This window comes from Bos mutus, chromosome 23 (genome assembly GCF_027580195.1).
Source record: "Bos mutus isolate GX-2022 chromosome 23, NWIPB_WYAK_1.1, whole genome shotgun sequence".
In the NCBI taxonomy this organism is placed as follows: domain Eukaryota; kingdom Metazoa; phylum Chordata; class Mammalia; order Artiodactyla; family Bovidae; genus Bos; species Bos mutus.
The window spans coordinates 11,604,059-11,630,243 of NC_091639.1; the positions used below are offsets into that span (position 1 = coordinate 11,604,059).

The 26,185-nt window shown below is 49.2% G+C and overlaps 1 protein-coding gene across 1 annotated transcript in view; it reads right to left on the reverse strand.

Moving 5' to 3' along the window:
• ATXN1 (ataxin 1) overlaps positions 1-26,185 on the reverse strand; it is a 413,977-nt gene that overhangs the window by 9,830 nt on the left and 377,962 nt on the right. The window contains 2 exon segments of the mRNA XM_070360780.1: positions 7,089-8,494; positions 8,497-9,170. Of these exon segments, the coding sequence (XP_070216881.1) occupies positions 7,089-8,494; positions 8,497-9,010 (1,920 nt within the window). The 5' untranslated portion in view covers positions 9,011-9,170.

Here is a 26,185-nt window from a genome sequence, read left to right on the forward strand (position 1 = left end):
CAGATCCTTTCTGCAAAGGAGAGGTGTGTGAGCCCGTTTCTGCATTGGTCACTGATGTGCAGGGCTCAACCATTAGATGACCCCTCCAGTCCAGCTCACACTCAGGAAAACCAGACAGTGTTGTGTGCACACAGGCCGGCGTGAGGTCATGGTACTTCCTTCACAGAAACACGATGGCGAGGGATGCTCCTGGACCTCTCCTGGGAATATGCCGCAAGAACACAGGCAGAGTGAAATGGCAGAGACTCACCAGAAAAGTTCAGCCTTCCTTCCAGACTTTTCTAAACTGTCCCTCCTTCCAAAAGCTCTTGTAAGGGCATGAAGCCTTTTACTCATTCACTTTTCAGGACCTAACCTTTCTCTTCTTAGGGTCAAAGTCCCACCCAAGCAGAAGCAAGGAAGGGAAACTAACACTGCTGAGGCCCTCCTATCCACTACTGACTGAACTGGTTCTTTTGAGCGAATTTCCTTTCTTCCCTGGTGGCTCAGCTGGTAAAGAATCCGCCTGCAATGCAGGAGACCCAGGTTCAATCCCTGGGTTGAGAAGATCCCCTGGAGAAGGAAATGGCAACCCACTCCAGTATGCTTGCCTGGAGAATTCCATGGACAGAGGAGCCTGGCGGGCTATTGCAAAGAGTAACACCACTGAGTGGCTAACACTCTGGCTTCACTTCACTTTCATTCTTACATCACTTTCATTCTTCACACTACAACACGAGCCGGATGGAAGGCACATGTGTCATTTGCACCATCAAGCATGTGTGCACTAGTCTGTTTGTGATTTGCACCAAGTCCCAAAGCTCCGGGGGTGGAGGACAGATTCAGCCTCGGGTCTTTTCGGCTCCAGGTCTTGCATTTTCTGACCTCTTAACCTGCTTCCCACCCAAGCAGACGATGCTCTGCCCTCCAGTTGAATCACACGGGCTCCCATGTGGATGTTATTATCATCTCAGGATCCCTTCTGGGCTCACCATAGACTCTGGAGACCATGGGTGGCTACCGAGAGGCTTCATGTGGTGCACACGGGCTGACAGATGGTGCCTGAGATCCTTCAATTCTCCTGGAGGAGAACCAGCCTGGGGGAACTGGGATGCAAGGATACTTTGCCTGGGCCAAGAAATACTGCTCTGGGAAGGACAAAACCACAGAGATGGGGATGGATATGCGAAAGCATTCTTCTGCTACACTGCCTCACAGGGAGCTTCAGATCCACCACCCTGGAGGGCTCTTTTCACAATAATAATTAGGAATTCAGCTCCTGAAAATAATCCCTCAGTGAAAATTCCCTTGTTTCTATAGAGGGTGGCTTTCCTTCTCCCTGGATCTACATGCTGATTATTAGCATAAAGTCAGGTAATTTTCCCTGTATATATCCCTCCCCACTCCTTTTTTTTGTTTAGTGGATGCTAGTAAATTTTACAAGGGCTGTTCTGCACGGCAGGAAAGCAAAGGAATACAAAAACAAAGAGGATGCTGAAGATATGATCTTGTATAAGGAATCATTTGCCCATTTTAGTGATGAGAAAAACCCTAGCTCAGAGAGAAGTGAGACCATTTTTGTTCTGCTATTGTCCAGACCCCAAGCTCGGGGCTTCTCCCACCAGCCACACCGCATCCACTGGGGACGCCTGTGGTAGGTCATGAAGTCAAGTGTCCCTGTGGTCCTGCCTCCATGCAGGATTTACGCCTGGGGTCACAAAGCCATCCGTCCTTTAGAAAACTACCCCCTTCCTCCCACAACTTCCCCAATCAAATCTGTGATTTGGCTAATTAAGTGAAAACGCTCTGCACATCTCTCAACCTTCCTAATGGGTGCAAGTGTTAAGAGATTTCTAATCAGTTGAAAAGACCGAGACTGGATCTCCAGGCCTGGGGAGAAAACCCCTCAGAGAGCCCCCTGAGGAGGAAGGGAAGCCCTCAGCCCTTAGAGTGTAAATTAAATCCGGACCTTCCTTCTCCCTTGCCGCCCCTCTCCCCCTCTCGCTTTCTCTGATTCTCGGCTGACTCTGCCCCCGTCACTTGTGGCAAACACAGCTGGTGGAGTATTTTAGCTGGGATGATGTCAGCCTGTTTCTGATAGGCTTCTGGGTAAAGAGACACATCACTGGCGTGCCGGGCCCTGCACTTGTGTTTCTGAAGCTTGGAACCCCAGGCACCCTTTTGAGTCCTTCCCAGCGGGCGGCCGGGCCACACAGGGGCGGCCTCACAGGCCTGCAAACAGGCCCCGACAAACCCGCTACCTTCTAATTTGCACCTTGGCCGTCAGCAAAGAGACCGGTGGCCTGGCGACGGGAAGGAAATGAGACTTCACACTCGGAAGCCAATTTCTCAATCGTTTAAGCATTCGCTCTGCGGAGGATCGGGCGGGAGGTGCATGCAGAGATGCTACCTCTCAGCACTGCCGGTCAATCTGGAACTTAGAGGTCTGTGAGGCTCTGGTCTATGGGGGCTCCTATGGCCTTGGAGATGAGCCTGCAGCTCAGAGCGCTTCTTTACTGAAAGCTGAAAAGAGGTGCTGGGCGGGAGACAGTTGCATTTCAAAATAACCCCTCTTCCTCTGCTTACCTCTGTTCACAGTAGTGCTTTAAGGATTAAAAGGATCATTAAAAAAAAAAAAACACATTTACTTTTCCTTCTTGTTTATTTCCCAGGCTTCACTTGGGGTCTGTTAAAAGACAACTTTGCTAGTAAATCAGTTCATTCTTTTTTCAGTGAGGATCCACCTACTCCTAATCCACGTAGGATGCGGAGAGGGAGCAGACACTTAGACATGGGTAGGGAGTTCTACATAATGATGCTCTTTTCCAAATATCCTGATTTTTGCAATTTTTTTTTTTTGCATCAGAACCCTGAGAAATTTTCTTGGGCCTCACCAAACTTTACAGCGACATCTCACCATTAAAAAGAAAAGTCTTCAGGGCTAAAAGCTCCTGGCAATGCAGGCCCTCTGATATTGAGCAAGATCCCACATCCGGACATTCACAAGCAGTCCTGGAAAACGCTTTGGAAAATCAGACTCCCCCACCTCACTTGATCTTTTTAAAAATATTCTAAAAACAATTCAAACCATTAACTAGTTTGTTTATCTTTGACTGTCCCAAATACCAGCTACGCCATGACCATTTTTCAACTCATTTCAAACTGAAGGAGGTGCTGTCATATCCCATTCCCAGAGGCACTGAGGCTCTATAGCCTGGGAAATTCCCCGCCTTGGGGCCAAACCTGACTTCAAGCAAGCTGGTCAGTGAAACGGTTGTTTCCATACACATGGGCGGAATAAATGCATTCAAGTGATTTAAGAAGCTGGAAAAGAGTGGACTGAAGGAACTCATGGAAATTAAGAGCTGATCTCGGTTCTAGTTTTAACATGACTCAGCTTGGCTGCATCTGGCCCTTGGGGTTCCTATTTATCAGGAGTCCAGGAGATCACCTGGGACAACCTTGACCTTCCACCTTCCAGATTATATGAACCATGCTTTTTATTTTATCTGATGCTTTGACATCTTGGGGTCTTGCTGACACTGGAGGGACTGTCCCTCCCTCCGTTAGGTAATTCCCAGACACAGCTAACAGCTCCCCTACCGGGGATAATGTTCTTCACGTGTAAAGAAAACACCCACACCCCAGCTTCCTCCTCAGTGAATGGGACTTGCACTCTCTGGGCCACTATCAGACACCTAGGGACAGCTCCTGTACCCAGAGCCTGCTGAAATGATTCCAACTAGCCTACCTACCGGAGAAGGCAATGGCAAGCCACTCCAGTACTCTTGCCTGGAAAATCCCATGGATGGAGGAGCCTGGTAGGCTGCAGTCCATGGGGTCGCTACGAATCGGACAGGACTGAACGACTTCACTTTCACTTTTCACTTTCACACAATGGAAACCCACTCCAGTGTTCTTGCCTGGAGAATCCCAGGGACGGCAGAGCCTGGTGGGCTGCCATCTATGGGGTCGCACAGAGTCGGACACGACTGAAGCGACTTAGCAGCAGCAGCAGCAGCAGCAGCAGCAGCCTACCTACGCTTGCTACCCTGCCTCACCCACTCCTTCCCACTGAAACAACAACAAAGGCTCTTGTCCATGTTTTCTCCTGGGTCCCAGTGCCTTGTAACAGACCCTGGGCTTCTTCTGCATGTCAGCCCATGTGGCCGGACATATCCCCTCTTCTTGGGATCTGAGTATAACACACCACCTTTTCAATGGCAGATGCATTCTCCTCTGTTGGCCTCACCTATACCTAAATGATAACAAAACCTACATGTTAAAACATGGATGTTGGGACTTCCCTGGTGGTCCAGCGCCTAAGACTCCAAGCTCCTGATACAGGGGGCCTGGGGTCGACCCCCCGGTCAGGGAGCTAGATCCCACACACTGCAACTACGAGTTCACACACCACAACTAAAGATCAGATTCCAAGCGCTGCAACCAAGACCTGGCACAGCCAGATTAAAAAAATAAATAAATAACAACAACAACAAAACACTGATGTTGTAATGGGATATGGCAACTCTGGGCACCTAACACCCTCCCCTGAAGCAGCATTGTCTTTCCCTGACCAGAAAAAAAAAGGGGGGTGGGGGTGGAAAATGGCTTTTCTTAATCAGGGTTAAATTGAAGAAAGTAGGGAAAACCACTAGACCATACAGGTATGACCTAAATCAAATCCCTTATGATTATACAGTGGAAGTGAGAAATAGATTTAAGGGACTAAATCTGATAGATAGAGTGCCTGATGAACTACGGAATGAGGTTTGTGACATTGTACAGGAGACAGGGAGCAAGACCATCCCCATGGAAAAGAAATGCAAAAAAGCAAAATGGCTGTCTGGGGAGGCCTTACAAATAGCTGTGAAAAGAAGAGAAGTGAAAAGCAAAGGAGAAAAGGAAAGATATAAGCCTCTGAATGCAGAGTTCCAAAGAATAGCAAGAAGAGATAAGAAAGCCTTCCTCAGCGATCAATGCAAAGAAATAGAGGAAACCAACAGAATGGGAAAGACTAGAGATCTCTTCAAGAAAATGAGAGATACCAAAGGAACATTTCATGCAAAGATGGGCTCGATAAAGGACAGAAATGGTATGGACCTAACAGAAGCAGAAGATATTAAGAAGAGGTGGCAAGAATACACAGAAGAACTGTACAAAAAAGATCTTCACAACCAAGATAATCACGATGGTGTAACCACTGACCTAGAGCCAGACACCCTGGAATGTGAAGTCAAGTGGGCCTTAGAAGGCATCACTACGAACAGAGCTAGTGGAGGTGATGGAATTCCACTTGAGCTCTTTCAAATCCTGGAAGATGATGCTGTGAAAATGCTGCACTCAATATGCCAGCAAATTTGGAAAACTCAGCAGTGACCACAGGACTGGAAAAGGTCCGTTTTCATTCCAATCCCAAAGAAAGGCAATGCCAAAGAATGCTCAAACTACCACACAATTGCACTCATCTCACACGCTAGTAACGTAATGCTCAAAATTCTCCAAGCCAGGCTTCAGCAATAAGTGAACCGTGAACTTCCTGACGTTCAAGCTGGTTTTAAAAAAGGCAGAGGAACCAGAGATCAAATTGCCAACATCCGCTGGATCATGGAAAAAGCAAGAGAGTTCCAGAAAAACATCTATCTCTTCTTTATTGACTATGCCAAAGCCTTTGACTGTGTGGATCACAATAAACTGTGGAAAATTCTAAAAGAGATGGGAATACCAGACCACCTGATCTGCCTTTTGAGAAATCTATATGCAGGTCAGGAAGCAACAGTTAGAACTGGACATGGAACAACAGACTGGTTCCAAATAGGAAAAGGAGTATGTCAAGGCTGTATATTGTCACCCTGCTTATTTAACTTCTATGCAGAGTACATCATGAGAAACGCTGGACTGGAAGAAACACAAGCTGGAATCAAGATTGCTGGGAGAAATATCAATAACCTCAGATATGCAGATGACACCACCCTTATGGCAGAAAGTGAAGAGGAACTCAAAAGCCTCTTGATGAAAGTGAAAGAGGAGAGTGAAAAAGTTGGCTTAAAGCTCAACATTCAGAAAACGAAGATCATGGCATCCGGTCCCATCACTTCATGGGAAATAGATGGGGAAACAGTGGAAACAGTGTCAGACTTTATTTTTTTGGGCTCCAAAATCACTGCAGATGGTGACTGCAGCCATGAAATTAAAAGACGCTTACTCCTTGGAAGGAAAGTTATGACCAACCTAGATAGCATATTCAAAAGCAGAGACATTCCTTTGCCAACAAAGGTTCGTCTAGTCAAGGCAATGGTTTTTCCTGTGGTCACATGTGGATGTGAGAGTTGGACTGTGAAGAAGGCTGAGGGCCAAAGAATTGATGCTTTTGAACTGTGGTGTTGGAGAAGACTCTTGAGAGTCCCTTGGACTGCAAAAGGATCCAACCAGTCCATTCTGAAGGAGATCAGCCCTGGGATTTCTTTGGAAGGGATGATGCTAAAGCTGAAACTCCAGTACTTTGGCCACCTCATGCGAAGAGTTGACTCATTGGAAAAGACTCTGATGCTGGGAGGGATTGGGGGCAGGAGGAGAAGGGGACGACAGAGGATGAGACGGCTGGATGGCATCACTGACTCGATGGACGTGAGTCTGAGTGAACTCCAGGAGTTGGTAATGGACAGGGAGGCCTGGCGTGCTGCAATTCATGGGGTCGCAAAGAGTCGGACATGACTGAGCGACTGAACTGAACTGAACTGAATCAGGGTTACTCATGTAAACCACAGAACAACATCAGCAAAATAACCCGAGTGGTGATTTTCTTAACTGTCCCAAGCATGGTACCTGACCAGCCCCCATTGGAGAAGCAGAGAAATTAATTCATAACAAATAGCGGATGCTTCGGGGTGCATTAGGGCTTAATTCTCTTAGAGAACGGTGGTTGGGGGAACGTGAGAAGTCTAACTTTTAGGTACAAAGTGAAAGTGAAAGAAAACCCTCAATCACCCCCACAGCCGCAGAAAGGCAGACAGGTCTGCTGCTTGGAAGAAACTCACGGTGGCCAGGAGGTAAGGGAGGCGGCATGGCGCGGTGTCCCCCCTACCTGCGTGATGCGGAGGCAACATTACCTGCGCTCGGTGATCCCCGACGGCAAACTGGATCACGGCGACGCCGGGGCTGTGGCTGTCTGCGATCCTCTCCACCGTGCTGGAGTCGATCTTCAGGTCAGTGCTGATCTCCGCGCTCTGGATGAAGTCCTCCGTCTTCAGGTCCTCCACTTTCTTCAGCTCCCCGTTGGCCAACTGGATGATGGAGCCTTTCATGAAGTAGGGCGGCAGCGTAGGGGGCGCAGCGGCAGCGGGGGAGGCCACGGACTGCGCCACGGGCAAGTGGATCTGGGCCTGCACCATGGCCGGGTAGGCGGCCTGGGTGACCAGGGCCTCGGGGCCGAAGTTCTCGCTCTTGGGCAGGGCGGTGGTGACGAACGTGTGAGGCACTGCAGCAAACTGGGGCGACGATGTGACGATGGCCGAGGCGGCGCCCGACCCCTCCAGGTCAGCGCTGCCCACGGGGATGAGCAGGGGCTGGGTGCCCGGGATGACCAGGTGCGGGGGCAGGCCGCCGGCGTAGGTGATCGCTTGCTGCTGGCCGCTCAGGTAGCCGATGACCGGCGGCTGCGTGCCCGCGTAGAAGGCCGTGGCCGGCAGCCCGACGGGGAGGGCCTCAGAGGCGCTGTGTGTGGTCTGGATGACCGTGTGCGGGGACAGCGTGGCGACGGCCTTCACACCTTCGGGGCCCAGCACCTGCTGCGGGGACAGTGCATAGGAGCGGTGCCCGGGCTTCCCCAAGTGCAGGCCACTCTTGTCGTTGAGGGCGGACGGCGAGTTCTCCCGGTGGGTGACCTGCTGCCCCTCGAGGTCGGCGGCGGGGGTGCTGCTGTTGGGCAGGACCATCACGGAGGCCCGCACCCCCGACGCGTCGCGGACGCTGTAGTCAGCGGGGCCGGGGTGGACCACCACGTGCCTGGACTCGTACGGGTGGGGCACCGCCTTGCTGGCCGCCTTCACCAAGCCCAGGTCGGCCGCGGGGGGCGCCCCGTACCGGCGGCCCTTCTCCACCTCCCCGTTCAGCATCTCCTTGGCCTGCATGGCCTGCTGCAGCCGGCTGCTCTCGGCCTTCTTGGTGGCCTCACGGGTGACAAAGTGGCTGCCGGAGTCGGTGTACTGCACGACCACCTGCGGGGAGGGCCCCAGGGTGAGCGTGTGTGGGATCATGGTCGGGTGCGTGTGCAGGTGGACGGGGAGGGTCGGCGGCGAGGCCGGGCGTGCGGCGTTCTGCGGCGAGCTGGAGATGCGCACGTACTGGCTCTGCTGGGGGTGCGGTGGGGACCCCGGGGGGAGGAGCCCTGCTGTCCGTCCTAGGTGCTGCGGCGGTGGCGGCGGTGGCGGTGGCTCAGCCTTGTGTCCGGAGGCTCGGCTCAGCCCGCCCATGTCGGCCAGCAGGCTGCTATAGGCCTCCAGCTGGGAGCGCTGGCGGGCGTGGCGGCGCCCACCGCCGAGGCCACCGCGCTGGTGACCGGGCTGGCTGTGGGCGAGATCAGCTGGGAAGGGATGAAGCCGGCGTAGGGCCCACTGTACTGGGAAGACCCGATGAACTGTAACGTGTGCGGCAGGTGGGCGTACTGCACCGGGGATACTGGGGCCCCGGACGGAGGGGGCGGCGGGTACGCCGCGGGCATCGTCGTGGTGGACGTCACCGCCGGGACGGACCTGGGCGCGCTGGGCGGGGAGTAGTCCAGACCCGTGGACAGCGCTTTGTGTAAACCTATTCCCTGCTGTAAACCGAGCTCCGCTGCGAGCTCCGCCGGGGGCCCCGCTGGCCCCAGCCGCCCGCCCACGTGGCCCCGGGCGCCGGGGAGCCATGCCGCGTTCTCCGCGCGGTGGTTGTCGCTGGGCACCGCCTTGTCCTCCGAGGACGGCCGGCTGGTGGCGGGGATCTCGCGCTTCTTGGGAGGCAGGCATTCGTTGCTGCGCTCTTGGTTGGATTTCATTTTTCGCCGTCCCCCCTCCACGGTGACCGTCTCACTGTCGGACTGGCTCTGGTTTTAGTCTGATAAACGGAAAGTCACATTTGATTTCTGTAGGGGATCCAGGCTCTTCATGAGGAATCATCTCCCCGTGGGTGCGATCCTCCAGCAGCTGCTCTGGAATCTGGGAAAAGGCAGAGGGTCGGGACCAAGGGGGAGAAAGGGGTGGGGGAACAGGGCGTCAGAACATCAACACCGGAAAAGAACCCCCTCCCGCGAGATTCATGTGAATCCCCCAAAATCCTGCCGCCAGCCCCACTATTAGAGCAGGTAAAACGCTGGCCGTGCTGGGTAGGACATCAGGAAGATCATTAAGCCACGGAGCAAGTCAAACCTTTTTTATGGATTTAGTCAGTCTTCTAAGATCTCTCTCTCAATACCCTCTTCTCCTACCCCCACCCTTTCCTTTTTGGAGGGCAAACAATGCATTTCTTAGTTTCCCTCCCAGAAATGGCCCTCCCACTCTTCAGCTCTAGCTTTACCCAGTCTCTGGAGGATCAAATGAAGCCTACAAGGAGGACGGCACCAGTGACGATCAGCGGTCCTCAGCCAAGCACTGCGAGGACCAGGTTAGGAACGGAAGTCCCCAGTGGATTTCATAGGTTATCTGAGTCCTCCTCTGCCATAGTGAAAGTGGAAGTGGCTCAGTCATGACTCTTTGCGACTCCATGGAATTCTCGGTTTGACTTGCTCCATGCCTTAATTCTCCAGACCAGAATACTGGAGTGGGTATCCTTTCCCTTCACCAGGGTATCTTCCCAACCCAGGAATTGAACCCGGGTCTCCTGCATTGCAGGCAGATTCTTTACCAGCTGAGCTATCAGGGAAGCTCTGCCATAGGCGCTACTCAAAGATTCTAGTGATTCTGGGTCCATACTGGATTTACAACAATTCTCTCTTGCCTAACACACACACACAGACATAAACACACACACTACATACAGGCCAACTGAGCAGAGGCAGCCCCAAATAATTATGTTCTCTACACGTTTCCAAACAGCTCCCAGTACAGCTACTCATATGGTAACAGCCAAAAGGAATCTATGAGACAGTTAAAACAGGAACATGGTTTGGTTTTTAAAAATGCAATATTCAGGCATTGAGGGTGTCCTTCATGAGGGCAACATGCTTGCTTCGTCTCTGCCTCGTACTTCCTATCCAAGCTCTTTGAATTCTCTCTCCATCCTCTCCACCCTCTGCTTGGAAAGGGCCAGTCCACCATGAACCCTAGAGATGCAGCCTCTGCCAGACCAATCAGGGCTGTGTGTTTCAGCCTGGACATACAAGTAGCGAGCCAGTTTTAATCTGAGATAGGACACCTATCTCAGTCTTTCAGGAACCACTGAACTCTGTTTCCAGGACTGTGTAGGCAGACAGATGTCCACCTGGCAAGAGGCAGATCATCAGTGGAACCAACAGGAACTAGGCTAACAGGAGGCAGATGTGAGGGTTGCCTACAGGCTGTGAGCAGTCTTGTTCTGTGATCCTGGACAGTTGCTGAATCTGGGAATTCCAGGACCTGGGTTTTAGCATTTCTCCTACCCAGACCCACTTTCTATAGTATGATGTTAAAATAGACACAATAAGGCAGCAGTTTTCAGCATTACCCTCCCAACCTCTGGCTTTATTAAGCCGCAGGTATATATATAGCCTTCTCTTAGGAAGTTCATGGCATGTAATTTACACCTAATATTATACAAATCTACTGAGATGACAGTGCTGTTTTCAAAACGACAGAATAAAATTAAACTACCAAAACTGAAAACAGTTGACGCTTTTGACTGCTTAAAAAGTGCTGATACTGATCTTTTATCTCTAGGTTTCAAGTTACTCTAAGAAAGAGAACTGCATAAACTGGCATTCCCACTGGGACTAGCAAAGGAAAGTAATTTAGGGGATGGACTGAACGTGAACTGCTCCATGCGCCCCCTGCTGGCCCCACAGTAACACTGCTCCAATAAAACCCCACAGGATTTCATTAGGGATGTTCATGTAAGAGTAGTGTGTCAGAATCCAGAAGGAGAGTATTTGCATATAGTAGGCCCAGCCAGTAAGGGAATAGGTTAATTAGCCCAAGGCAGCTCTAGGGAAGGAAAAAATAGCAGCATAAAAGTCCTTTCAAAGCCAAGCAAAATGTCAAACACGTTTGCAGAGAGGTCCATTAGCAATGCAAATGTGAAATTGCTGCACGATGGAATGCACCATACACAAAGCTAGAAAACTCCTCTGAAGGTACTTTTTAAAACAGAACTCAGCTTTAGTGAATTTGAAAAAACAATGCCGACTTGGTTCTTAGCAGTGCCCTGGTTTATTTACAGTTTGTTTGTTTGTTTTGAGAGACACTGGGTGGCTTTGTTGGTCTTAAAGATCTCATTATAGATTCCATGGCTGGTTTTTCTGCTAATGGACCACTAAAACACATCGGCCTTAACACACAACTTCAAATGCACTCTTCTGAAAAGTGGTCCATTGATAAACATCTTTTCCAGATAATACTGACAATAAGTCAAGGATACAAAGATTAACTGGAGCAACCCTGGGGCCAGACGGATACAAATTTCAACTCCCCCTCCTACATTTAGAAGGACCATATTTCCTATTTACCAATGCAGCTACCGACTTGGGTTGCTGTAATTCTGGGGCACCTGTCCCTGTTCTGCGCTTCAATGGCTCTCCGTGCTGTCTGTATCTCTCAGCAGGGGAAGTCATTGTGAGAGTAGGGACTGTGTCTAGCTATATTTTCAGTGAACCACGAGAGGGCACCACAGGATGCCACCATGTCCCTGGTACACTGGATGATGGTTCACGGGATGAAAAAAAACGGAGAGGTAAAATCTATGAAGGTAGAAAGTGCAGGAGGGAAAAGGGAGAGAGAAAGAGACTAGGAAGAAGAGAATAAGAAAGGAGAGTGGATGTCTGCTTTTAGGGTTTCTTTCTAGCTGCAGACAAATGGCCTTCATGTCCCTAATTGCCTTTTCAGTGCTGAAACACACCAATGGTTCGTTCACCTGAGTCCCCCAGTGGAGGCGTGTGCCTCCGGATGCACCTGCCGCAACAGAAACATGGGGCTGAGCACGATTATATAACTGCAAAGGTAACAAAGAGCCACACATGCAGATCATGTTTAAACATTATTATTAGGAAAGGGGAAGTGGACAGGGGTCAATAGATGGATCAAGGCAAATTTACATAGGGTTTACTACGTATGATTTGCCTGTTAATCACTGTTCTGAATAGAGTCATCTTAAGCATCTTCACATCTACATTTGTATCTCTCTCTCCATCAGTATCTTAAAATTTAGCTCAGTGGCATAGGGCCTTACTATTCCAAGTGTGGTCCTCAGACCAGCTCCCCCAGCAGCTTTAGAAATGCAGAGACTCAGGTCCTATCCAAAGCTCCTGATTCAGAGTGCATTTTAACAAAATCCCCAGATGATTCATATGCACAGCAAGGTGTGAGAATCTCAGCCTGTACACCTAAGCTCCTAAGTAAACACCTCAGCCTCTTCCTAATGGAGTAGGTGCTGGGAAACCAAACTAGGCGCTGTGAGCAAACAGAACTGATGGTGCCTTGGAGACCAGCAGCTAATATTTAGGGTTATTCCCCTGGTGGCTCAGTGAAGAATCCGCCTGCAATGCAGGAGACCTGGCTTCAATCCCTGAGTTGGAAAGATCCCCTGGAGAAGGGAATGGCAACCCACTCCAGTATTCTTGCAGGGGAAATCCCATGGACAGAGGAGCTTGGCGGGCTATAGTCCACGGGGTTGCAAAAGAGTCAGAAACGACTCATTGACTAAGCACGTACAGGAATATTTAGGGAGAACTCAGCTGTTTCCTTTGGGGTCACCTAAACCTGATACAGTTCTAAATAACAGATGCTCCTTTTCTTCTGGTTCTTTCTGTCTTTGAAAACTCTAAGGAAACACACTTTAAAAAGACTATTATTGTAAATTATACATATGATTCAGTCATCTCTGGGAGGAAAAGCAAACTTTAATAAAGGAAGACACTTCTATCTTTGCTATCATTCAAAAATCCCTGGAACCCCCTACCCATTACCATGGATTCAGCTTGTTCCAGAAGTGACAGGAAAATGAGATGGTCCCTACTGATTCCAAGTCCCATAAATACAAACTAACTGCTCTGAATGGAAAACACGCCTAGAATCTGATACATACAGTCCTAAACATGCATTCCAAGGTCAGGGCGATACACTGGGTTGCTCTGCCCAGCACCCACCATCCTGTGAGTTTCTCAGTTTGAGTGAAACCCATGACTGGCATATAATGTCCATGCACAACAGATACACAGTTTTCGTTTTAAAGAGGAGGAAATAGAGCCTGGTGAGCTTGTGTCAGCTCTGGAAAAACCATGCGACCATTTAAAAGACAGAACACCTGGACCCGATGGGAGGGGTCACTAGGACTTGGCAAGGATTCTTGAAGTCCTGGCATACAAATCTCTTGTTTTACTGAATTATTAAACAGGTTGATCTGTGTAGTGCAAAGGCAGAACGCACTTTGTTTAGGTTAAATGTTAAAAGCAAGCCCAACTCTGACATGTTTGAAATTTCCAAAATGGAGAAAGGTATGCTAGGTGATAGCATAATTAGATATCTTCATGGCTGACTGAATAAGCATACCTCAAAGGAGGTGTATCACATAGTCATTCATCAGACACTTAGTTTCTGTATCGTGGACCTTAACTGTTCAATGTCAGTGTGGGGCAAATGCTACGCTATGCTTTGCTAAGTCACTTCAGTCGTGTCCAACTCTGTGCGACCCCATGGACGGCAGCCCACCAGGCTTCCCCGTCCCTGGGATTCTCCAGGCAAGAACACTGGAGTGGGTTGCCATTTCCTCCTCCAATGCATGAAAGTGAAAAGTGAAAGTGAAGTCGTTCAGTCGTGTCTGACTCTTAGCGACCCCATGGACTGCAGCCCACCAGGCTCCTCCGTTCATGGGATTTTCCAGGCAAGAGTACTGGAGTGGGGTGCCATTGCCTTCTGGTACGCAAGAACTCTATTTTCAGTTCTATTCTGTTCAACATCTTATTAAGTGGTTTGGTTATCATATTTAGAGGCAACAGAAGGCTGGAAGGGGTGCTTACTATATTATACTGAATACTGGAGTGGATAGCCTATTTCTTCTCCAGCAGATCTTCCTGACCCAGGAATTGAACCAGGGTCTCCTGCATTGCAGGCAGATTCTTTCTCAACTGAGCTATCGGGAAGCTGGCTTAATATATTACCTGCAATTAATATTCAAATATATCCTAAGAAGCTGGAAGTGATGGCACAAAGCCAGAAATACTAAAATGAACAAGAATAAATAAATGTCCTACCCTTGGTTTCAATAGCTCAATTAATAGCAGGGTTAGAGAGATCTGGTTGAAGAATAGTTCATTTCAAACAGCCCAGGAATTTTCTGTTCGACCATCCATTCAATATGAACCAACAGTTGGGTTGGTGCCTAAAAGTTGGTATAGCTTCATTTAAAAAGCACAGTATTCTCAGTAACAGGATAAATACTGCAATAGCATACAGCATTGGTAAGGTCACAAAGTCCTGAGGCAAGGGGATACTGGCGGGCATGCCCAGGATGGAGTGATGGGGTTAGCAGGAGGTCTGGACCCAAGACAGGTAAGTAACAGCAGCAGAAACTGAAGATGTATGGCCTGGGGAAGGACAGAAAAAGCCAGAGCAGAGATGTGATGCTCAGATCTACGAAGGACCATCAGTGAAAGACAGCAGAACAGAACTGAGCTCCAGATTACATTGATATACACTTTGCCCTTGAACAACGTGAGTTTGAATTGCACAGGTCCATTTATATGGGGATTTTTTTTCAATAAAGACCTGCTGTGTGCTGTGCTCAGTCACTTCAGTCCTGTCTGACTCTTTGTGACCCCATGGACTGTAGCCCGCCAGTCTCCTCTGTCCCTGGGATTCTCCAGGCAAGAATACTGGAGAGGGTTGCCATGCCTTCCTCCAGGGGATCTTCCTGACCCAGGGATCGAACCCACGTCTCCTGTATCACAGCACGACATAATCTGCGGTTGGCTGAATTCCAGAGTGCAGAACCACTTCTATGGAGGGCTGACTATGGGACTTGAGCATCGGGGGCTCCTGGAACCAAACCCCCAAAGATACTGATGGACGACTGTATACAGTAGAAATTAGAAACTAATCAGAACTGGTCAAATGGGCTGGGCTGCCTCATGAGGTAGGGAATCCCCGTGTCATCTTAAGCATTGAGGCAGAGTTTAGAGACACTTGCTGATGGTCCCATGTGGAAAAGAGAATGCAAAGGGATCAGAGGGGAAGATGATGTCAAGGGCACTGCGGCATCCCTCCTAGCTCTGATCATGGGCTGCAGTGGGTGTGGCATTCCAGGGTAGAGGCTGAATTGAATAAGGAGGTGAGCCCGATCTTCAGACTTCCCAGGCAAGGGAGCCAGGGACCCTCAGCCTCACCCAGCACCAAGCTCAGCACTCCCACCTAGTGGTGATCCAGGGCACAGCAGTGCTGAAACCCCCCAGAGGGCAAGTCGTACAGATCAGGCATGGAGAACCATGAATACCATCGTGCGGTTAACAAGCTCGCTCTCTTCCTCTGCTGCTGCTGCTAAGTCGCTTCAGTCGTGTCCGACTCTGTGCGATCCCATAGACGGAAGCCCACCAGGCTCCCCCGTCCCTGGGATTCTCCAGGCAAGAACACTGGAGTGGGTTGCCATTTCCTTCTCCAATGCATGAAAGTGAAAAGTGAAAGGGAAGTCGCTCAGTCGTGTCCGACTCTTAGCGACCCCATGGACTACAGCCTACCAGGCTCCCCCATCCATGGGATTTTCCAGGCAAGAGTACTGGAGTGGGTCTCTCCCTCTAGGGTCACCAAAAGCAAGTTTGGTACCAGAGTCTGTATCAGGATGCAGGACCCTTCAGTCAGAGCAGTGATGTATGCCACACAGGGCCGGGGAGGCCCTGGTCTGCCATTACCATCCACACTGGGATTTCAGGGGAATGAGGATTGGCAGGAGAAAACTGTCTCCTTCATAGAACCAAAAATAATAGTTTTGGGGTGGCCTGTTTATCTATAGGGGCTTCTCTGGTGGCTCAAATGGTAAAGAATCTGCCTGCAATGCAGGAGACCCAGATTTGATCCCTGGGTCAGGAAGATCCCCTGGAGGAAATAATAGCAACCCTCTCTAGGATTCTTGCGTGGAGAATCCCATGGACAGAGTCTGGAGGGCTAGACTCTGTGGGGACTTGGGGGCAATGAATACAATCACTCAGTGTCATATGTTAATTCAAAAATTTAAGTCTACCCACAAGAACACAGCTGCATTTGGGGGCTCCCTGGGCTCAGGGAAGCTCTGAGGGCAATAAATGGACTCAGAGTCTTTGTTCTGATTAAAATCCACCTCCATGATGGAGACGTGGAGGGGACTGCTCCAGACGCACGGCTGCTCTGCTGTCCTCCTTCCCCTGAACTCCTCTGCTTGGCGTGGAGCTAACCCCCATCTCCCTCCTCCCTACGTCAGGCTCCAGCATCTGCTTCTACTGTCTGCATCACAGAGCAACAGGATTCATCAGGCCCAGGAGAAGCTTTCCTCGGCTCCTGGCTTCTGCCCTACCCGTATCGCATCCACGTGATAACAGTGTGACACTGGGATGGTTTCTAGCGGGTCCTGCCACCTCTGGAAAACAGTGAGGTCTGTCCCATGGGTGGGGCCCACAGTATGGGGATATGGTCCACGTCTCTGTCTGCAGGAGGCCAGTCCGAGAGAGGAGGGCCCAGGCCCGCAGCTGGGCTGGCCTGTCCCTGGCTCACATGGGATGTCGCTGCAGCATCTGGGCAGCCAGTGTCCCCTGGCAGCCTGCCCGTACTGGAATTCCTGGAAAGGCTGAAGATGGAAAAATAATCACTTGGAGGGATCACCATCTGGATTGAAAGCGGTCCCAAGTGAGCTGTCCAAAAGACGTTTTTAAGAAAAGCTGGAAATGCCTTTCTGTCAAGACCTTCCCTGGTTCCATACGTGAGCAAATACCTTTCTGCTCTCACGTGTCCTGTGTGGCAGGTAAGCTACCCCGGGAGTGACGCCCAAATCTCCATTTACCCACCGAAGGCTGCAAACAGTTCCCTGGGTGCTTTCCCCAACCCCGCAGCAGTTTGCACCCCGCTCCAGGGTGAACTGCTTTAAGGACAGAGGGACTGTGGCGACAAGGTGCAAAGAACCGGCCATAGTAACACGGTGAGAACTGGGGTTAGAAGACAAGTTATTTTTGACTCTCAACTGAATGTGCTTATTAGCACGGCAGTGAAAAATCTCACTATGGAAGTCATTCTGCACTCACTTCCACTGGCATCTTTGGAGTATCAGGATAAAATATTATTACTGATAGGAAGGTAACATGCATAGTCTTACTAGTACTAATAAGGAGGAGAACACAGAGAGTAGTAGGAAGAATAGCCTACTCCTGGGGTGGAGGTGAAGGACAAGGTCAAAGCCTGGCTTCATCCATGAGTAACAAATGCTGGCGACGGTGCAGGGAAAAGGAAACCCTCGTGCAGTGTGGTGGGAATGTAAATTGGTGCAGCCATCATGACAAACCCCTAGAGAAGGAAACAGCAACCCGCTCCAGTATTCTTGCCGGGAAATCCCATAGACAGAGGAGCCTGGCAGGCTAGAGTCCACGGTTGCAAAGAGTCAGACACGACGGAGAGGCTGAGCACTCACACGAATTATGACGAACAGCATGGAGGTTCCTCAACGAACTAAAAATAGAACTACCATATGATCCAGCAGTTGCACTCCTGGGCATATATGGCGGGCAATATATGCAAAAGCAAAAACACTAACTTGGAAAGATACACGCACCCTAATATTCACACCAGTACTATTTACAATTGCTAAGATGTGGACACAACCTAAGTATCCATTAACAGATGAATGGATAAAGAAGATGTGGTCATGGAATATTACTCAGCCATGAAAAAGAATGAAATTTTGCCATCGGCAGCAACATGGATGAACTTGGAGGGCATTATGCTACGAGAACTAAGTCGGGGAAGATAAATTCAGAGTGATACTTATTATATGTGGAATCTAAAAAATACAACCAACTGATAAATACCACATAAAAGAAGCAGACTCACAGGGAGAACAAACTGGTGGTTAGCGGTGGGAAGGAAGGAAGGGCAACATAGGGGTGGTGGGAGGGGAGGTACAGCTGGTGGGTGTAAAGACAGGCTCAAGGATTTACTGTACAACATGGGGAATATAGCCAGTATAATAACTAAATGGAAAGTAACTGTTAAAAATTTTATTAAAAAAATTTTTTTTTTAAAAAGACCCTCAAATTGAAAAAAAAATGACAAAAAGCCTGGATTCACGCCTGCCCGTCTCCCTTCTTTTAATGTCATCCTTATTTTACTCCAAATTATGCAGGTGTCCAGTTTAGAGAGATTCTCAATACTGTGTGACCTTGTAATGAGTATCTCTGCCTATAAAATGGGGAGGAATTAACACGCCCGGTGCCTGGCATAATGTACACACTCAATACACGGTCGCCATCCTAACTGTACTTCAGCACACGCTTCCTGCGGAATCCCTTGTTTTCACCCACGCTGATTTGTCACTGATCTCTCCTGGTTCCATGATCAGATCAACATGATACCCTCAGACTCTCAATCCTTCCCAGCATCTGGGACTTTTTTTTTTCTCACACCTGTAACTCACACAAGAAAAAGTCATGGATGTTTGAGCATTTATTCTCTTTCTTCAGCTGACAGAAGAGATTATATTGGTAACAGCTCCCAGTGCACAGGCCCCCAGTTTATACCCCAAAGCACAAGAGCCGCTCAGCCTATACAAACGGAGTCCACAGAAGGGTGAGCTGGGAAAACTGGGGCCTGGTGTGTCTCTGCGAGGGTTAAGCGTGATGCTTCCTGGTTCCACGCGGTCCGCTTTTCCACAACATGAAGATGAGTAATTCCCCAAAGGCCTGGTGGGGAAAGGCGGAACCTTCTCTCCCTACCCCACAGGGATGGCTGCCAGCTGTCTTCTGACACATGCGCTCAGCAGCTCTGCTACGCACTGCACAGCAAAGGGCCAGCGGGAGCTGGAGGAGGCTTGGTCAGATCCCACCAGTGACCAGGGTGCCGGGGGCTCCCACGCTGACAATTGGAGAACATGAAAATCCCTATTGGGTCAGAAAAATGCCTTTCTGGAACTGAGGCATCCTGAGAGGGTCTTGAGGCATCTGCTGCCCTGGGATGTGGCTGAGTCGAAGGACAGTGGGACGTTCTAGATAACCATGAACTAACAAGTCATTCCCCCTGGGAGTGCCATGGCAGCGTCCCCTCTGTGGTTGTCCTCTAGTCTCTAGGATGCTATACCACTCTGCCCTCTTCTTAGTGACAAAGGCCCTGAGACCTCCTGGGACCCAGCGTCCCCAAGCAAAGCGGGTTATGACAGAAGCCACTGAGGCTGTTTTTGTGTGTGTGAGGAAAACAGAGCAACACTTTTCCTGCAAGCTACACCAGTGTGTGACCATCCCATTGTAAAGACCAGGACACTGAGGCTTAGCATGTTAAACAAGTCCCCTAAGGTTCCATGAAGGGCTTCCCAGGTGGTACAGTTAGTAAAGAACTTGCCTGCCAAGGCAGGAGACCTGGGTTTGATCCTTGGGTTGGGAAGGTGCCCTGGAGGAGGAAATGGCACTCCAGTATTCTTGGCTGGAGAAACCCATGGACGGAGGAGCCTGATGGGCTACAGTCCATGGGGTCACAGAGAGTCAGAGGCGACTGAGCATCCACACACGAATCTAAGGTTACATGGCTCATAAATGACAGAAATAAGATGAAAATCTTGGTTCATCTGATACAAATATCTGGGTCCCAGTGCTCAGATTATGCAGTGAGCTGCGGGTATACAGTACAGGATTAATCTCACCCAAACAGACTTCTCATCATTGTCTTTGGCGACTGGGAGGTGACCTTTAGGCCTCTGGAATGTCCTGCCTATGGGACTGTGTTTGCCTGGGGGCTTTGACCACTGGACAGTCTAAAATATCATTTATGATGGGGGCTTTGGGCCATAGGCGGTAACAGTGCCAGCCTCTGGAGGAGGTAACCTCCGGGAGGAGCTGGGAGTAAAGACCAGCCATGTGCTTGGTTTGCAACTGAGCTGCAATGACTCTCCAGACACCGGGCTAGGGGAAGCCTTGCTGGGTGGCTGTACTGTGAGTGAGCTGTCACACTGAAGGGGTGGGAGAAGGTGACACCCTCCACGACCCGCCCCACCCAAGGAGAGGACGCCTGGAAGCCCCAGGTTTGGACCCCCTCCAGACCTCTGCCCTATATGCCTCTTCCTTGTGTGTGTGTGTGTGTGTGTGTGTGTGGTGAAAGTCCCCTAATATAAAATATACTATTTTAATCATATTTAACTGTACATTTCAGTGACACTAAGTATGTTCACATTATTGTGCAACTCTGGACGTCAGACATCTCCCTAATCTTCCCTTTCCTAAACTGAAACGCTGTCCCCATCAAACACTAAGTCCCCATTCTCCCTCTCTCTCCCTAAACCCCATCCCTACTCCTGCCCCTGATCTCTACCATCTACTGTGTGTGTGTTAGTTGCTCAGTCGTGTCCAACTCTTTGCCACCCTGTGGACTGCAGCCCACCAGGCTCCTCTGTCCATGGAATCCTCCAGGCAAGAATACTGGAGTGGGTTGCCATTCCCTTCTCCAGGGGATCTTCCCGACCCAGGGATCGAACCCGGGCCTCCTGCATTGCAGGTGGATTCTTTACCATCTGAGCCACTAGGGAAGCCCACCATCTACTGGAATCATCCCCTAAAATCATGACAAAGCCACTTGAGGCACTGCAGCGTTGCACAGCCCTTCTTCTGAGGCTTGACCATCACTTATGTAACATGTTCACTGCATTCTTTACCTACTTCCATGCATCTTTCTCACTAGACGGTCAGCTCCCTGTGCTGGAGGCAGATTGAATTTCATAACCCTGTGGGACGCTCGGGCTGCTGTCCTTTCTTCATTGGCTGACTGTTCTCATCCTGTGTCTGTCTATTGCTGTTCGGTCTCCCTTAGAAGCTGGCTTCTAAAAGGCAAAGTGTTTCTGGATCTTCTAAATTTCTGGACATGATCATGCAGTGTTGGATCGAAAGTGAATCTCATGACAGAGGGACATAAAATACTGGGTAACTAAAAAGCATCTGGCCTGAGAGATTCCATTTCTAAGCTCAGATTCTCATGTGAGATTATGAACCCCGCATACTTCCCGGAGCTAGGCTGCAGCCTCTTTAACCCCTAAAAATCCACATCCCATGATCCAAAACTATGTCCAGATTGTCCCCCATTTATCCCAGGGGAATGCTGAGGATCCTCTTTGGATTTACTGGAAGGAATACGTGCTTACAAGGACAGTGATCTTATTGAAACCAGCTTAAATCAAGCATAGAAAGAACAGGGAGAGGAGCTAGTAAGGATCAGCCAAGATAAGAATTCTCCCTGAAATAAACGTTTGTTTTAAAATTAGGGCTCTGACTCACAGTCACTGAATGGGTGGCTGAGTTCTGACCCTCAAAAGATGAATGGTTCATTTTGAAAAGCAGAGCAAGTGGGAACCCTACTCTCTACCTTGTTCCCCGCATCCCCAACCCCCGCTCCCCGGAGTGAGGCTGCGCAGTGGAGACCAAGATGCCCCCAGTCATTTCCAATCACCAGCAAAACGGACAATGGGATGACGCGCTACCTGCAGCTGTTTTCAATCAAAACGCTGAGTAATTACCGGCGGCCCCTCCCGGGGGCTCACAGGCGGCCCAGCACGAAGCCGGTGGAACATTAAGGACGTTGAATGAGCTGCCAGGAATTCGGCTGCCAAATCGCTCCTCCTCGCCCTGGCTCAGCACCATTAACTTAATCAGGTATTCATTCAATGAGAACAGTTTACACTCGCCCTGGAAGAATGCCGCCGCCCTCCGAACGAGGCACACGGTCAAGTCGACAGCTTTCAGCAGGGATGTCAGGGACGGGTTTTAGATTCTTTTATTCAATTTAGGGTCTGGGAAGAAGGGAATTACCCCCCTCTAGGCAGGACTTCTTGGATATGCCATGAAGGGAAGGCTCTGATAAAAAGCTGGTCAAAGACGGAAGAGAGGACAGGCTTTGCTTATTTCTCTGTATTTAGAGACATCCCATCCAGACTTTAGACTACAGCTCTGACTGCTGGGCAGTCAACTGATGATTGACTTTGATGTTGCAGAGACCCGGGAGAGACTTCTGGCATTTGGTGACCGGTGACTTTAAGGAAGATATTCAACTTTCTAAGCTTTGGTTTCCTCTTTAAGAAAATGGAGATAATAATGAACTCTATTTCATGGGGCCGTTAGGGAAATGGCACGGGATCAGGCAGTGCCCCGCAAGCAGGCTGAAGCAGGCCAAAGAAAGTCATCCCCAGCCATGAACCACTTCCAGGCATCAAATGACCTCCCCTTGTGGATGCTGAGGGCACAGGCTTGGGACCCCAGTTGCTGGAGTGGAAATCCTGGCTCCTTCACCCACCAGCTGTGCCTCAGTTTCCCCATCTCTACAGTGAGAATACCAGTCCTCTGCTCACATGGGCTTCCCAGGCGACACAGTGGTAAAGAACCTACCTGCGTTCCATCCCTGGGTCGGGAAGATCCCCTGGAGAAGGGAATGGCTACCCACTCCCACTCCAGTGTTCTTGCCTGGGAAATCCCCTGGACAGAGGAGCCTGGTGGGCTGCAGCCCATGGGGTCGCAAAGAGTTGGACACCACTTGGTGAATAAACAACAAATCGGCCCTTATAGACTTGTTGGGAGTTCACACATTCAAAGAACTCAGACCAGGGCCTGACCCACTGCGTGACCGATAAATACTGGAGGCTGAAGTGATGATTCTCTCTTGAGAAGGACCCTCCTCCCCACTTCCTTCACAGAGGTGGTATTTTCTTCTGTATTAAAAACGCATACTTTCTTCCCTTGACTTCTTTCCTGGATTACTTCAGGCAACACAGGTGCCAGTCAACTGCAGCAAAGATGATGTGTGCAACAGTCTCTGACTCCTTGCCTCACCTCCGCTAATGAGGAATTTCAAGTCTCAGCTGCTTAGAAAGTTTACTATTAGTAAGTCTCTAAAACTTCTTCTAGAAAATAATCGATACAAGTGCACTGGTATTTTCCCCCCTAACTGGACTAAAGCCTTGCCTGCAGAACAAATGATCAATCACATCTGCATTCAAAAATAAAATTCAAATACGCTCATGTTTAAAATGTGGAGTTGTTTGTATTATCTGCTTTCTCCCCACAGTTATCAATAGAAGCTTTCTGGCTTCTTTGAATGTGGAGCACGGTACCTATTTTACTCACAATTACTCATTACAAATGAAATCAACCCCTTTCCTATTTAACCTCTTTAGAATACCCAGGCCCCACTGAAAATCTCCACATTATAAATGCACAAAAATTGGCCAGCTATTTTATTTAAGACCCTCGTAGCAAATGAAAGACAACAAGCGAGGCTGCTGGAAGCTGCAGGCATCGAATGAGTATAATCTAAAGAGGCAATACAATGTTTACTGGAGAAGCAGAAATGCAAAAAAGTCAGTCAGCGCCCTGTTGACAACAAAGCTCATTTTCTTCACGAGCTCTGTGACCTCTCTGAACCTGAACTGAAATCTCTGAACTGAAAGACAGTTCACCTCTCTGAACCTCCATTTCCCTCATCTATAATATGGGAATGATGATGATAACATTTCCAAAAGATTGCTATGAGATGAAATAAGATGACAGACGGGAGAAAGTGCAACGTCTATCACAAGAAATGCAAGTACGTTCTCTTTCCTGAATGTTGCTTTCAGCTCCATCTGCCTCTTGGGAACCTTCATGTAAATACTTCAACTTTGTGTCTGACTCTGTGACCCCATGGACCGTAGCCCACCAGGCTCCTCTGTCCATGGGATTCTTCAGGCCGGAATACTGGAGTGGGTGGCCATTCCGTTCTCCAGGGGATCTTCCCAACCCAGGCATCGAACTTGGGTCTCCTGTGTTTCAGGAGGATTCTCTACTGTCTGAGCCAAAGGGAAGCCCTTCATGGAAGAAAGTGCAATGTCTATAAGAAAAAATCCAAATATGTTCTCTTTGCTGAACATTGCTTTCAGCTCCAATTACCTGTGGGTCAGATACCTCCATGTAACTGCTCCAACTTCCCTTTATCATCCCTCTCAAGCCAGCATCCCCTCTGTGTCCATGCTGGTGCCACAGTTCTGCACCCTTTCCCCAAGTCTAGAAGCACTGATTTTGAAGCCTTCTTGCCACTTAACCCCTCTATCCAGCTACTCCCCTAGAAGGGTCAATCTTTCTTCAAAACATCTCAACCATCATGGAAAGAAGCCCCCCCCCATCTATCCCTTTTTTCCATCTCACCATGGAGAAAGAATTTAGCCTTGTTCCTCCCTAAATGGACTAGGCTTTGCCTTAGGCTTCTGGGAGATAATCTATGTTATACCTGATAGCTATAGGGTAGGTGCCTTGAGTCACAGCAGGTTACTTAACCCAGGGCTCTGCTTCCGTATCTTAACATATCTACTCTGCAGGATTAAGTAAAAGTGTTAAATGCTCAGTCGTGTCTGACTCTTTGCAACCCCACAGACTGTAGCCTACCAGGCTCCTCTGTCCATGGGATTCTCTAGGCACGAATACTGGAGTGGGTTGCCATTTCCTCCTCCAGGGGGACTTTCCTGACCCAGGAATTGAATCCTGGTCTCCTGCATTGGCAGGTGGATTCTTTACCATCTGAGCCATCAGGGGTGAGATCATGTATATTAAGCATTCAGTGCAGTGTCCAAGCACAGGGTATGATGCAGTATGTTAGCTAAGAAATGCTCCTTATCTTCAATAGGAACTACAGGCATAGTAGGGTTTCCTTTGTGGCTCAGTGGTAGAGAACCTGCCTGCCAATGCAGGAGATGCAGGTTTGATCCCTGGGTCAGGAAGATGCCCCAGAGAAGCAAATGGCAACCCACTCCAGTGTTCTTGCCTGGGAAATCCCATGGACAGAGGAGCCTGGCGGGCTACAGTCTGTGGGGTTGCAAAGAGCTGGACGTGACTGAGCGAGTAAACACCACCACCAATAACACCCACAGTAACTTCTTTCCCTCTATGAGGAGATGATGGAAATGGTCAGAACTCTTGAAAATTCCTTCAGTATATTTAGTGGTTGCCTCATTTGCCACAAAGGATTTTCATTTTGAGTTTTTTTGCTTGTGTTCTTTTCTAGGAAATCTATTATTTTTCCCAATTGATTTTTTTTTTAAAGTTCTGCCTTCAGTCTGGAGAATGTAGGGTTGATGCGCTTTCCTTACAATGTAATCCCAGCACAGCGAAGGGAAACCGTGCCTCATTTCAGTGTTTTCAGCTCCTATCCGTCAGCGTGCCCTGACTTCAAGGTGTGGGCTAGCCACAGTCCCGGATGTGTGCAGAGGACGACTATCGCTCCTGATCTCTTCCAGAGTGTACTTTAGACTGGGAAGTGGGGGGAAAAGGCCTTTATTTCACTAAGAGATAATTTCTTACAATAAGTTAGGCTTTTCCTAAAATAAACAAAAATATAAATAAAGGAGCCTTCCATTAGAAAAATGTCTCAGTGTCAAGTAGAAAAATGTGCCCCTTCCATTTTGAGACATATGATCTCCTTGTCTGGCACACTTTCCCCACCCCCTCATAAGAGCACATTTCAAAAATTGGGATCTTTCTCCCCTTTGTAGGTTTGAAAAATATACAGTTAGCTTCCATTTTGCTGGGGTTACCTCATGAGGGGTGGGTAGCCTGGTGAAGACCAACAGGAAAGCAGTGACCGAGGCGATTGATAATGTTTCCGAATTAAATGATAAAAATGAACCCATCCTAAACGTATGTGGTAAAACATACAAAGTGTTAGCTCCAGAGAACTTCACAGAGAGCTCTCAACGGGTGATCAGAAAGGGACCGGCCTGGGAGGCTGACACGAGCTCCAAGCAGCCAGGTAGGAATAACACTTCAGACGGGTGGGTCTTGTTTTCTATTTCACAGCTGTCTTGGAACTCTCCTCAAGGTCAG